Source organism: Silurus meridionalis, chromosome 28 (genome assembly GCF_014805685.1).
Source record: "Silurus meridionalis isolate SWU-2019-XX chromosome 28, ASM1480568v1, whole genome shotgun sequence".
Lineage (NCBI taxonomy): Eukaryota > Metazoa > Chordata > Actinopteri > Siluriformes > Siluridae > Silurus > Silurus meridionalis.
In genome coordinates, this window is record NC_060911.1 from 5,522,985 (window position 1) to 5,538,283 (window position 15,299).

General features: G+C 38.8%; 1 protein-coding gene across 4 annotated transcripts in view; it reads left to right on the forward strand.

The window, feature by feature from the left end:
* Nucleotides 1-15,036, forward strand: part of slit1a (slit homolog 1a (Drosophila)) — a 91,572-nt gene extending 76,536 nt beyond the window's left edge. For 2 of the 4 annotated variants that reach the window (XM_046843236.1, XM_046843237.1), the window contains 13 exons: nt 1,208-1,279; nt 2,119-2,282; nt 2,725-2,849; nt 3,023-3,117; nt 4,191-4,330; nt 5,127-5,220; nt 5,473-5,610; nt 6,070-6,298; nt 6,969-7,099; nt 7,550-7,740; nt 9,399-9,690; nt 10,735-10,946; nt 12,271-15,036. In XM_046843236.1, the coding sequence (XP_046699192.1) occupies nt 1,208-1,279; nt 2,119-2,282; nt 2,725-2,849; nt 3,023-3,117; nt 4,191-4,330; nt 5,127-5,220; nt 5,473-5,610; nt 6,070-6,298; nt 6,969-7,099; nt 7,550-7,740; nt 9,399-9,690; nt 10,735-10,946; nt 12,271-12,509 (2,122 nt within the window). In that variant the 3' untranslated portion in view covers nt 12,510-15,036. The remainder of the gene's footprint in view (nt 1-1,207; nt 1,280-2,118; nt 2,283-2,724; nt 2,850-3,022; nt 3,118-4,190; nt 4,331-5,126; nt 5,221-5,472; nt 5,611-6,069; nt 6,299-6,968; nt 7,100-7,549; nt 7,741-9,398; nt 9,691-10,734; nt 10,947-12,270) is intronic. The other 2 variants (XM_046843238.1, XM_046843239.1) reach the window with 1 other exon arrangement.
* Nucleotides 15,037-15,299: the final 263 nt, after the last annotated feature.

The window sequence follows — 15,299 nt, forward strand, 5'->3', positions numbered from 1 at the left end:
TTTAACTGCATATTTTAATGACCTGATGGATTACGATCTCTATATTGTTTTACAACCATTAAGCCCTCTATCGTCTCGTCACCTAAACGCCCTGCTGAGAGATGAGGAACTCTCGCTCTCACCCTCACCCTCGCATTCACTCACACTCCAGCCAGACGAGTGCGGTCCATCCATCGTAACACAACACCCAGCACCACTGAATTCCATACAAGCCTGCTGCCAATACCGCAGCGCCAAAATATAGTGTTGACTTCCGCCATGGCACCAGCGACAGGTGTCGAAAAAGTAACAGAGAGAAAAGAAAAACAAACTTGCAAGAATGGACGAAGGCTGTGGGTTCATTCAGGGCTTACAGTAAGTAGACTTGATTTGACCACTGGGAAAAATAACAGAAACAAAATCTGGATTATCACGATAAAAAGCTAGTGGGAAAAAGCAATTTTCTTGCATTATTCAATCCATAAAATGTAAACTCAGTTAAAATATCAAGGCCCAAGAAGTGGCTTTCACATTTTCCACGTTCAAGAGCAACTTTTAAAGATAACAAGGAAAGAAAATCACTTTTGATTTGTAATAGTGAAACAGGATAATGTGCAGGAGATTATGTCTATCTACTCTACATTGGATTGTATACTATGTACTGCGATGTAAAAAATGAACCTACGGTTCTGATGATAGGAGCTGACAATATGGGAGTGGGAGGTCAAAAGCCAATGATATTCTTTAATTATATCAAACTTCTTTGAGTAGTGTATTTAAAATTCAGAAGACATTTCAAGAAGGTCAAAATCATCTCTTTCCTTACACCTCCCAGAAATGTACTGGCAGATTGGCAACACTGAATAGTCCCAAGTGTAAATCCTCATTATAGGCTCAGAATCCAATGTGACACAAACCAGGCTAAACAAAAAAGAGGGTTAAAATGTGTGTGTGTGTGTGTGTGTGTGTGTGTGTGTGTGTGTGTGTGTGTGTTTATCATACAGTATATACATAATATATGCATTACATATTTATAATACTCGTTATATTTACAGCATATCAATTATATCCATATGCTTTATATATAATGTGTATTATAAATATATAATAGTGTGTATATAAAAGTGTGAGCTAATCGTGCTAACGGTGAATGCTAATCAGGAGAAGGTCTGGCTTTTGTGAAAGTGCACAGTGTAAGTGTGATTGTGTTTCATTTCCCTTCTCTCAGGTCCCTGCATGGTAATGACATCTCCGAGTTTCCTGAAGGGATCTTCAGTGACGCTGTGTCTCTTTCTCACTTGTGAGTTCTGCTACAGTGTACAGATTACAGAAACACACACACACGGAGAGCACTTAAACTGTCAGTTGATCACAGCCGGCGCTCTGTGGTCTGCGGCTTCTGTACACAGCTCGGGCCGCAGTGTGTCCTGCTTGAAACAACTCCCACACACTGCTAGCATGCGTTTTTGTTCAGTCTGAAAGTGTAGTTTGCACCAGCTGTGTGCGTGTGGCCCTGCACATCTGTATGGATGTTCACACGGCCAAAGTTTGTGCCTTTGTAACCGGTTTTATTAGTATTACGATTAAGATTATGATTAATTATTATGCATATGTCTATTAATAATAGTATAGTATAATATCTATCTATCTATCTATCTATCTATCTATCTATCTATCTATCTATCTATCTATCTATCTATCTATCTATCTATCTGAGATAGAGTTGTAGAAAATGACTAGCTCATATCAAGCCAGTCCATACATATTTTTCTTTAAATCTATTTTTAGTTTTATTACATTATACCTTTTCATTTCATTTACATTTTTTAAACGCAGTAGTTGACAATAGACAAAGGATGTGCATCACAAGACTAAATGCTGAGTTGATTCGGCATCAAGAACAGTCTTACAGCGCCATCTACTGAAACCTATAAAAGTGCATGCATTTAATTTGTATTTAACTTTGTATTTGTATTTATCTACACTATTTAACTCTTGATGGATGGAATATGTGATAATAAAAAAAAAAATTAAAAAATCACACACAGGCCTTGGTTGAGTACGTAGAGAATGTCTTTGTGTTAGATCCATCTGGAAGTCATTTTAAGTATAAAATGTCTTTATGAATTTTTTTTATAGGGCCATTGGTGCAAACCCGCTGTACTGCGACTGCCGCTTGCGTTGGCTCTCAGACTGGGTAAAGACGGGCTATAAGGAGCCGGGTATTGCTCGCTGCACCGGGCCACCAGAGATGGAGGGAAAACTCCTCCTCACCACACCAGCCAAGAAGTTTGAGTGCCTCGGTATGCATCAACCACACCTTAATCTATGAGACAATGTTTTAACTTTAGCTTAATCATTATTTTTGATAAACTATTGGATAAACGTATGGACTGATTTATAAATGTAAAATGTATATTCTTTGTGTGTTTACTTCTGTAAAGCTGCTTCGGGACAATGGCCATTGTTAAAAGCACTATACGAATTAAATCAAATGAAAGACCACCTAAAGAGACAGATTTGTCTTAAGGTTTTAACCTTGGAATTGAGTTCATCCTAATAACTAATCAGTAATCAGGTGACCTCTGGTGTTGGAGATGTGGAATGTTATATAGAAAACCTTTGTATATCCCCAATCCACCGTATTTTAACGATAAAGGCAACAAAATTGCATTAAGAATCTTAGGTTATCTCAAAAGTTACTACTACGAATCAAGGGTGTGTTTACGTGTTTGTGTTTCGCAGGTGAAGCTGATCCGTCTATCGTGGCTAAGTGTAACCCGTGCCTGTCTAATCCCTGCATGAACCATGGCACATGCCAGACGGATTCTACAGAACTCTATAAGTGCACGTGTGTAGAAGGCTTCAAGGTGAGAAGCACAAATAATGTGGCTGTAGTTTATTTTCTGCGTTTATTTAAAAAAAACGTATATAAAAAATTATATAATTACATGAAAAATACCTTATATACCTAATCTATTGGAGTAATCCACTTAATTTAATAACTTTTGCCCCCAAAATGCTCATTTATGTATTTATACAGGGAAAGAACTGCGAGACGGGTATCAACGCATGCATCAGTAACCCGTGTGCCAATGGTGGAACGTGCCAATTGACTAAAGATGAAGACAGCTTCGTGTATGTGTGTTTGTGTTATACATTATACATAAAAAAACAACGACAACAACAAAAGAAAACAAGAAGGTCTTGTGATGCCTTAAATAATTCCATAAATTGTTTGAGTTTATATTGATTTTTGTCCAATAACTTAAAATCCATCAATTTATAATTAAATATATTGTTGTGAAACATCCAGAAAATGAATTATCTTGATAATAGCTTGGACACCTGCTCACAACATCCCATTCCGTGTTTAGTGCCCATGTTCTGATATAATAACCTCCACTATTCTGGGAAGGTGTTCCACTAGATTTATGGAGAAGTCAGCTATTGATGTAGGTGAGATGAGGAGGCCTGGGGTGCAGTCAGCATTTCCATTCATCCCAGAAGTGTTCAGGTTAAGTTCAGAGCTCTACAGCAGGCCACTCAAGATCATCAAGCTGTAATGCTGAAACTGGTTTGGGTCTCCTAGTTCGATTGAAGGGAAAATTTTATGCCACCATGTCCAAAGGCATCCTGTACAGTTGTGCACATCCATCTTTGTGGAAACTGTTTGGGTAAATGGCTGGAAAAGTTGTGTATCGATACTTTTGTCTATACAGTGTATAAACAGTTTCCCCAAACCAGCAGCTTCTCGTCATGCTTGTCATGTTACTAAGAATTTGCAAAACCTTTTCCTCTGAAAACTTACCTTAGGTGGAGACCCCCTTCCGAAATGCAGTATAAACGCATCCTTACAGAATATTTCTCCATGAACATAATGAAAATTGCCTTAACAATGTAAAGTACATGCTTTTAAAGAAAATGAATCACAGCCAAAATCTCTCTTTGACCATCTTCTGAGAATCAAGAATTAAACAGAGCTGTGGTATAAAACACTGTGTTGTGTTTAGTATTTAAACTGGATAAAAAAAAAAATGGTTTTAACTTGGATCCTATTCATCAACAAACGTAAAAGTGCAAAACGAAATCTGCGATGGCAAAGAAAAATGACTCGTATCATGTCTAGCAGCTCATATTGTTTCCAAAAAATCTATATTAAACAACCTAAATGTAGCTGAAATCACCAATCAGCTGTTTTCCCTCCTCAGTTGTTCATGTCCCCTGGGATTCGAAGGCCAAAGATGTGAAATCAACACTGATGACTGTGAGGACAACGACTGCGAGAACGGAGCAACCTGCAAAGACGGCGTGAACAACTACACATGCTTGTGTGCACCTTTTTATACAGGTACCCAATTTACATCCCTAAATTCTTTGGTCTAGATCAGATGCCTTCAAGGGCTACTACATATATATATTAGTCCCTTTGCATCAACACCTGATCAGTTTCTCCACATTTCTCTTGATTGTTGTTGAAAAAGTTTATTGGTTCGACATGATTTGAAAGGGCGCACACTTCGCTATAGAAGCCCTCACATCTGGCAATACATATCAGAGCAAAATCAAGTCAGGAGGTCAAAGTATCTGCCTGCAGAGCTCAGAGACAAAGGACAAGGATCGTTGAAAGACACAGATCTTGGGGAAGGCTACAAAAATTGCTGCTCCACTGAAGATTCCCAAGAGCATAGTGGCTTCCATAATTCCATAAGAAGTGTGGCACAACCAGAACTCTTTCAAGAGCTGGTCGCCGGGCCTAACAGCAAACAGGGGGAAAAAAGGCTTTAGTAAGAAATGGGACCAAGGACCCAATGATCACTCTGACTGAGCTCTGGAGATCCTTATGGAGATGGGACAAATTTCCAGAAGGACAACCATCACTGCAACTGAATGGAGCAAAGTACAGAGATATCAGAAGTAGATTTATACATAGATTTAGATTAAATAAATGTTGCTGGTCTGACAAAACTTGGAATAGAACCAAAAAAATCTTTTAAAAGGTTTTGTGTCATGGCAGATGTGGAAATGTTGGCTTATGAATAAAGAAGTGATGCAATAAAAAATATTAGAAACAGACTGTTGGAACAGATTGAGGGCCTGTGTAAGTGTGTGGTCTCTCCATAACTTTTCTATATTTGTGTGTGTAGGAGAGATGTGTGAAGAGCTGGAAGATGTGTGTGCTCCTGAACGCAGCCCCTGCAAGCACCAATCGACCTGCCTGATCACAGCAGCTGGCCCTAAGTAATAACCCTGAATATCAAAGCAGACTCCTATTAAAGTTATATTATACTATATATTGTAAATGTGACACAGCATGCAGTACAACTATTTATCTGCACTCTTTCTCCACTGATATATTCTGGTTTTCTTTCGTTTCCCGCATTTGCAATTTAGTAGAAATGTGAATTTCTAACAGGACGATCTTCCATGTGAAGGAATTTTTTTCGCATTGCTTTTTAATTTGAGAACCATTTTTTTGTGTGTTTTCGGTAGGTGTGTGTGTGCTCCTGGGTACGTGGGAGATGACTGCGGGGTGAACTATGACGACTGTCAGGATCACAAGTGCCAGAACAACGCAGAGTGCGTGGATGAGATCAACGGTTACTCCTGTGCTTGCATTCGAGGTTACAGGTCAGTTTTCATATTATATAAACTCTTTACACAAACACATATGCGTCTATGTTCACTTAGTAGGTGCACAAATTATGTATTCATTATTTCTCTCTGTTCGAGCAATTGGAATAATGAATGTGTATATTCAGTCCATGCTGCTGGTTGTGTATTGTGAGCCCACACACTGCATTAAATACACTACAAATGTTATTTGCAATAACCCCTAGCAAGTCTAAATGCATGAACTTGCAAGTGTTTTATGCCATTTAAATTCTGAAATGTTTTCTATGATTTCTATCATTTCAGTATCAGCAATGCTGTCCTCTTTCTAAAACAAATGCAATCAGTGCATTCCTACTCCACACTATAATGTTACAAATAGTTTATCTGGGTATTCTGTACTATTTTTGGATGGGAATTTTAGCTTTCAAAATATACTATAAATAATATCGTAAAAATCTTATTGGTTTTTTTCAGTGGGCAGCTGTGCGAGGTGCCACCTGCACCACTTTCCCCATGCCAGTTGGCTGACTGCCAAAATGATGCACCATGCATGGAGCGAGCAGGCCGGGCACTGTGTCAGTGTCTGCCCGGCTTCGGTGGCCCACGCTGTGAGAAGTTGGTCAGTGTCAATTTTGTAGACCGGGACTCATATCTGCTGCTGAGCGACTTGAAGAACTGGCCTCAGGCCAACATTACCCTTCAGGTAGATTGCATGTGTGTAATGGATTCCACACAGCACTTTGTTTCACAGCATTTTGTAATAAACACTGATTCATGGTGACCACAAAATGCAATAAGTATTATATGGATAGATCAAATAAACAATCTCAAAGACTCGGTGTGCCAAAGTAGTTAATAATTGCATTAAAAGAGCAATGGTTTACTACTGACTAGCATTCGCAGCAAAGCCTATGACAATTCCTCTCAGAATTGCTGCTAGTTAATACTAACTCATTGTTAGACAGCTAGATAGTACTAGCGATAGGCTTATAAACATCTGGGAATATGACTACAATCCTAGCTAGCATGTATTAGCCGTCTATTTGAATATGAGTTACAATCCATACAAAAATCACTTCAGGATTATAACCGTATACGGATAAGACTTCTAGTCCGCTAACATTTTGTGAGATTATCTCTTCTTAGCTAGCTTGTAATACCAGTTAAGCTTATGAACATGACTTATGAGTTATGAACATCCATGAATAGCATGCCAAACTCAGGGGTATAATAGGACAACCTGATCAGGAAAGGGTTTTTTGTTTTAGGGGGGTTAAAATGAATAATTGCTAGCAAATTAGACATTGTCAATACCGAATATAAATCCTATAAAGTCCGCTTTGTCACATCCTCATTGTTTGTGTCTACTCAAGGTGTCTACTGCAGAGGACAATGGCATCCTCCTGTATAACGGAGACAATGACCACATTGCTGTCGAACTTTTCCAAGGACACGTCAAGGTCAGCTATGACCCTGGCAGTCAACCTGGCCATGCAATTTACAGGTATGTCAGAAAACACACCTATAGATCCTATGGTGATTTTATATGTAATATTTCATTTTTGCCCTTTTTTGCTGCTATTGTATGAGCTTAACTTATAACAAATTGCTGCTGTCATTTTTTCCTTTAATCTGTCTTATCTGTATATAAGTAATACCTCCTGTACATCATGCATCATCCATAGTTTAATGGTCCACTTATAATTCAGTGAAAACAACTTATTTGAGGATCAGACATGTAAATATCTATTCCTAGCCGATTTAAAATTGGATTTGAGTTTCAGATTCTGATTCATTCAACAGCTGATTCCTAAAAAGGTGTAAAAAAAAAAAATCACAGACTGAATCAGTCTTATGAGTCAAGCTGTCTTATGTAACCTGAAAAGCCAAAAATATCCAGGCTCTAATGTTGCTTCTGTCCTCTTTCTATCTCTGTTTTGCTCTCCATCTCTAGCACGGAGACTATTAACGATGGTCAGTTCCACACGGTGGAATTGGTGACCTTTGACCAGATGGTGAACCTATCAATCGACGGTGGCGTGCCCACCACCATGGGCAGCGTGGGAACAGTGAGGCCCCTCAATGGAGACACTCCGCTATATGTGGGGGGTAGGGGCCCAGCGCAGATACCTCGCTCCACTGCAGGCACTCGCAATTAACACTACTGTTAATCATCCCTGCCCTAAACACCCCCCTCTCCTTTGCCATTTCCCTAGACTGTGTTTGCTACGGCCCACTTCCCTCTTAAAAAAAAAAATACCGGTTTTGCGTCATTAGATGCGTAACCTTAACTTGCTTAGTAGACAACTATGGTTCAGACTATATTTTAAGTCCCTATCAGATACAGTCTACTCTTCCCAAAAAAAGGAAAAAAGAATGAAATAATTTTTTGTGTTTGTTTTAATGTTTGTGCTTGAAACCATTCATCGCTTGCATGGCTACTCTTGAGATCTTAGCATTGTACCAAGTATTGATACTCACTGGGTCGGTGCTAATTCACGGTTTCTGTAGGATTTACCAAGTAATATTTATGACCTTTTAAAGACTTTAAGAATTAAATTTAAGACCTATATCATGACATCAAACACACACACACACACACACACACATAAATACGTTCTAAGCAACTGTTAGCCTTAACCGAACCCTAAAATATTTTTTGCTAAAAAATTTTAATAAATAAAATGTTGTACCATCTATGTGGTACAATCCAATAGAGATTTGCACCAATAACAAAATATGTTGCATGTCTCATTTGTAGTCATAATACAGCAAATTATATATGGAATGGCGAAAACTAACAAACAAAAACATTTTAAAGTGCTGCAGGGGCATTTCAATGAGCATTAGAGGTTGCGTTGATGAACATCAGAGAATTAAGATCTGGTTAAAATTACTAAGACCAAGAACCGCAAATGTAACGTTTTAATGCCTAAAATTGTGAACTCCGCAGAAACCCTGTAATTCCACCGTGAGGTAAACTGATCTCAGATCTCAAGAGTGTCTTCCTGTGTTATTCTGCGTTCCTTGTGTTTTGCGCTTTGCTGTTTATTGTTGCTTGCCCATGCTGCAGGAATGACTTTGCGCATTCCCCTCATTTTGTACTACGATAAAGATGCCGAGTCCCACATCACCTAATCTGGCTTTAAAGCACACGATCACGTTCTGTATTTATTATTTGGGCCTCAGACTCAAAGTCAAGAAACAATAAAAAAAAACTTTATCTATTAGAACTTCCAATGAATCCAGCATTTATATATTGTTTATAATACCTTATAACTGTAATACTGATTAGTATTTTAAAGTCTGACATTTTTTTAATAGCATTCTTATGGCACTTGGTATACTGGTATACTGTATAAATGTTACAGGCATGCTATCCAAAATTATAGTTCTGTTTATAAAGCATGATTATATGACCACAATGCTGTAAATTCTACTTACAGTTCTTTGTAGGAAAATGAAATTCAATGTACAATTTGAAATAAGTCACTTCTTTATGTATAACTACGTATAATGAGCACATTTGGGATGTATATGATAATAAATCGGACCCTGCAGTACAGATTGCAGAGGGTCTACTAATACATAGCGATTGTAGAGGGAATGAACTCATACCCGTATTATCCTTCTCTACTGATCTCATAGATGTGGAAGGCGGCTCTTCAAAAATACCCCACCCCAACCCCCACCCCCTTTGCCACGCTCCATCTTTCATGTAATAATTGTGTAATCTTTCCACCTTGCTACCTTTCCGCCCAGCTCTTAACTTTTTCCCTTGTTCCTTCCTTTCTGAATGCCAGGCATGCCCGTTGACGTGCACTCATCAATAGCTCCACGTGCTTGGCACATTCAGAACGGTTCCAGTTTCCATGGCTGCATCCAGAACCTGTATATCAACAACGAGCTGCAGGATTTCACCAAGACCCAAATGAAGCCTGGTGTAGTGCCCGGCTGTGAGCCTTGTCGAAAGATCTACTGTCTGCATGGCATCTGTCAACCGGATGCTGCTCTTGGTCCTGTTTGCCATTGTCAGCCAGGCTGGAGCGGCCAGCACTGCGATCAACCCATTGCTAACCCATGCCAGGGCAACAAGTAAGTCCACTTCACATAAATGTATTTGATCCTGAGGTAACAATATTATGGTTAAATTAATTTAACTAACAGGTTCTAACATAGACTGCTGCTATAATTATAAAGATTGTTCTGTGCTTATTCTTGGAATATTCAAAAGTACAAAGATGAAATTACACATTGCACCTCATACACTGTATTGCCAAAAATGTGCAGACACCTGGTCATAAGTATGGTTTTTGCTTTTTTAAGCATTGCATTCCAAATTTAGTCCCAATTTGCTCTTATAATTCCCTCCACTCTTCTGGGAAGATGTTCAACTAGATTTCGGAGTGTGCTTATGGAGATTTGTGCTCATTCAGCCAACAAGGATGTTAGTAAAGTCAGGTACTGATGTAGATAATTGAGGCCTGGGGTGCAGTCAGCGTTCCAACTCAACCCAAAGATGTTCAATAGGGTTGAGGCCAAAGTAGAAGATCTTCCACTACAACCCAAAGCATACCTTCTTTGTGCACAGGAGTATTGTCATGCTGGAACAGGTTTGGGTCTCCTAGTTCAAGTGAAGGGAAGATTTCATGCTAGAACCCTAACCCTGTACAATTGTGTGCCTTCAGCTTTGCGATAAAAGTTTGGGAAAGGACCACATATGGCTGGTGTTCCAACACTTTTGTCCATATAGTGTATATTGTCATATTCTTGTCTTACATGTTTGTGGTTGCCAGTTGTTGCACATGCCCCAGGTTCTGCTTGTCTTCTTTCTTCTGCTTTAAGTGTTTTGTTACTGTTGTTACTGAAACCCTGCACTTACATCCATCATTGCCTCGATACATAACTAGTAGAGATGTAAACCAGAGTCCAGATTTCCAGATGTCAATGTTTTGGGACAATGTCTGCCGCTTACAATACCTTATGAAAATAAGATTCTTCGGCTTTAAAGGGAAAGTACCATGACCCTGTACTCGAACTCTGGCTTCAAACAAGTCACACAAACTAGGTACATTTCTCCTGGTAAAATAAGTTATTTAGAATGTTACCTAACATTGTCCCCTTGGTATCTCCCTGCAGGTGTGTGCATGGAAAATGCATCCCGCTGGACATGCAGTCCTACCGCTGTGAATGTCAGGAAGGTTACCGCGGTGCTCTGTGTAACCAGCAGGGAGAACTCTTTAACCCATGCAGAAGGTTACAGTGCAAGCACGGCCGGTGTCAGATTTCTGACTCGGGTGATGCGCACTGCCACTGTGAGAACGGATACACTGGAGAATTGTGTGATCAAGGTGAGAAATAAAACAAGTACGTTCATGAGGAATATTGAATCCCAGTAATGCTGAATCTTGTTAACAGCTGCTACATGATGCAAAAACGTGGAATATTGCTTATTGGATTGTTAGTGTGCTACGTATATGGTAAAACGTTATTATAGTATATACATATATAGTAAATTATCAGATGGCATATGCAATACCAGAGATTTCCAAACTAGTGTGTTGATCTTTGATTTGGCTCCCCCATGCCATATATAGGAAGCAGTGGTGGACGAACCATGAAGTTTAGTTAAAGTAGAGATACACTCATGACATTTCTTTACAAACCTTCTATTAATTGGCCTATTTAATCTGTTCCTTCACTATGACACCGACTCAGCTGATTAAGTAAACATTGTTTGATAGCAACAGTTTTTCTCAGGTCGAGTCACCCAATAAATCTGACATATGCAACCAGTTAACAGATCAAATATTCACATATATTTCCCTGTGATCTCCCAGATGAAGGTTAGTTTTTAAGTTACCAACAGTTTAATGTTTAACAGTTTGCAAATGAATCATAATTGTATTCTAATTTAGTTACTTGGTGTTTGGTAACGAAGGGCTACTTTGCATCAGCAACACTGACTCAGTGACAAACAAGTCATTCATCAGAAGAGAACCGATGGTACCTGCATTCATTGCAACTAGTTTCTAACTAATGAATAATTTGATTGTTAATCATAAATATAATAATATATTATGTGTCCGGCGGTCATTCATGCGGTGGTATGCAAAATAATGATCCTACTAAACATCTATTTCAATTACGGTACAATATTTGGCAATCAAATATTTATTTATTAATCATTGGACACCTATTTGAAAGCTGGCAGGCTGCATGTTTCTTACCTTTATCACCTTCTTCCATATGAACCAATTTTCTGTTCTATTCGCAACAAGTTTGGGCAAAATACTGAGTAGGAACCAATCAGAGGTCGCATTTCTTACAAAGTATTTTACAGTATGTAAAAACTACAAAAATACAAAACACTATTTTGATACAAAAATATGATTTTTTCAACCCTATTACATACAAATGTCAAAATCCTATTTTATATTTGAAATACATGTATTATAAATACTGCCCATCTCTGTAAAGTACTATAAATTATTATGACTATTATGTTCCTTTTTTAATCATAGTAGCACCAATAAGCTGCCACTGCTGGGCCCTTGTGCAAGGCCCCTAACCTTCTATAACTAGGCTGTATAAATGAGATCATTGTAAGTCCCTCCAGATGAAGGTGTCCACCAAATCTTGTAATGCCATAAATGTGTATCTGTTTCCATGTAGAATCAGAGTGTCGCGGTGAGCCGGTGCGGGACTTCTACCAAGTGCAGCGCGGCTATGCGATCTGCCAGACGACGCGCACGCTCTCGTGGGTGGAATGCAGCGGAGCATGCCAGCCTGGAGCCTGCTGCGCCAGCCAGAGGACCAAACGCCGCAAATACACGTTCGAGTGCAGCGATGGCACCTCGTTCAGCGAAGAGGTGGAGAAGAGCATCAAGTGCGGCTGCGTGGGCTGCATGTAGTGCAGAGAAGGGAGGCAGAAAGAGAGAGAGAAAGAGAGTAAGCAAGAAAGAGAGAGAGAGAGAGAGAAAGAGATGGCACGAGTCAGAGAGTATACAAAAATATATAATAAAACTATATATTATGGACAACGACATTTGTAAAAATAGAGGACTTTTTTTTTTCCCTCCCTCCGTGAACTCCCGAAGGGTATCGACAGAGCCAAAAAAAAAAAACATCAATCACGAAAACAAACAAAAAATATATTGTATCTGTGAAACGTTGTCAGAAACACAAGGAAACGACAAAAAAAAAAAACGTGACTGAGAAGGCATGAGGTGTCGCACGATTTCCATTCGATTCCTGTTTTCCATCCTTCGTCCAGGCCTCAGACAGTCAGAGCAACTAACAAAGAGCTTCCGACTTGGCTTTCTCAGATAGAGTGCTAGAGGAGCATTGGACGAAAAAAAAAAAAACAAGGCTTTATTTTTCTGCAAACGCACCACATGGGCTAAACGAATGTCTCGGTAACGCCGATGACGCGCGGTCCCGCCACTGTCAATAACACTGAACTTTTCTATAAAGTACCTCTAAACCTATACACACACCTACAAGACATAATCAATATTATAGACAATGTATACTGACTAATCGACCGTACCGGACCTGAGAACGTACAGCATTAGATATGATGCTTCAGGCACGTTGGGCTAACAAGTGAGTAGCTAATGCGAAGGACAGGACGAGAGATAACGGATAACGAACAAGCTAGCTACGTTTTTTTGTGCTTAGCATTCCATTGACGGTATTGAAAGCACACATCAACTTACAGAGGGTTTAGCGACATTCAGAATCTTCCACAGGGTGTCTTGTGAAGGTTTGGGCCCTTGATCTCTTTGTCCTTGCTTGGACGGGGATGATGGTTTCCTTGTATTTTTTTTTCTGTCAGCGTGTTTTCTTGCACTGTCATTTGTGTCCCTGTTGAAATAAAGCAGGTGACAGTGTGTTTTTGTTGGTTTTTTTCTTCCAATTGTGGTGTCCATCATCACGTAAATATTTGTTAAGACCCCAGTATAGACGAATGTGTTGCCTTTTTTAGTTCGTATCAATAAATTCTCGTAGGCGTGTTTTATTTTATTATTATTATTATTTTTTTTTTTTTAAAGAGCCCCCCCTGTCTGTTTCGCAAGGATTCTATTCGTCTTCAAATGCACGACACTGCATTTGTACAGCTGAGTGCAATTACCGCCTCGGACACTACACACCCCGGTGGCACCATTCACCCAGCATGCATTGTGTTCCCCTTTTCCTCAACTTCAACAGGAGCAAATGGTCTCCTCTCGATGCCTGCAGCATTACCTGTGCAAATTTTTTGCATGTTTGAAAGACTTGCGATTTGATATCTAAACATCAATAGTACGCTGGTTTTTGTTTGTGTGTGTGTGCGTGTGTGTGTCCTAATTTCAATGCTTTTTTTTTTTTACATTGCATTGCATTTTTTTGACTTTTTTTTGTTTCCTGATGTAACCTAACTCATTTAGCCGTCTCTTTATACAGAAATGCCTAACAGATTCTAATATATATTTGTATTTCTTTTTGATTTTGGTATAGTATTTTTATATGTTAAAGAGTTAATCTGTGTGGGTTTTTTTTTTTTGTTTTTGTCTTTTGGGAAGTTGCTGTTGGAAAAAGGCAGAATGACATTTGGCAGACTTCATCGGATGCTTTTTTTTTTTCTCCAATTTGAATTACTTATAGAAAGCTAAAAAATACGAATTAGCAATTGGCTAAAAATGATAATAATAAAAAAACAAACAAAAAAAGAACAGTTCTAATAGGAGCCAGTATTGATTTAGGGGACAGGTGGATCTTGTATACGTTGTCTTCCATGTGTATATTACATCTAATACTGTGTGCTTTTTTTTTTTTTGGTATTTATTTTCCTAAGGTTTCCTAAACGTGGCATAAACAGAGTAACGAAATTTTCTTCTTTTTTTTTTTATCTCCTTTTATCTTTTTATCAATGAGCATAAAAGTAAAAACCCAACACTTTCTTTCAAATTCCTGTATTTATGATCTCATTGTTAAAGCTAAAAAACAAGGGCTGCCTAACACATTGCAGTTTGATGAGCCCGAGAGTTGAGAGGCAACGCAACTGCGAGCAGAAAAGATTGTACCTCTGACTTTTTTTTGTTAATATTGTTGATGTAATTGTAAAATTTTTGGAAATATATATTTTAAGTGGTCTTATTACTTTAATTTCTGAGAACAAATTGCTAGATACTAGATAGGGTTACTACTCACTAATTGCTTGCCAGCATCACCCAAGCATCGGTACCAATGTCATAGACTTTTTGATCGATATTATGATCGAGTCGTACTCTTTAGTGAAGCTATTAGAAGTAACTTAATATGTCGTATGTTCACACTTCTATCGGTAAATCGTTTGAGTTTGTTTTGGGGGGTTGTGTGAACAGGGACAAACTTCATCCTGTATTTTTCTGCTGCTGTGGATGCTATAAAGCACTCATTTTTTTTTTTTTTTTTTTTTTTTTTTTAAATAACCCTATTCAAGCCTCGTCTTCTTGAAGCGCTTCTTTACTGAACAGTGTGCGTATCAGATGGAGGTGAACTGTTAATCTGTGGAGGTGTGTTTGCATGGTTCCAATGCACTTTCCATGCTTTCCATATCGCTAGTCATTTTCCCCGTCAAGGCTCAGAGACCGATCCTCCAAACGGTCCTGTTGTAAACCCTCTATTTTCCTAAGCTATACTCCTGAACATGTATTGTGAACAATGCAGTGTCTCTGTTG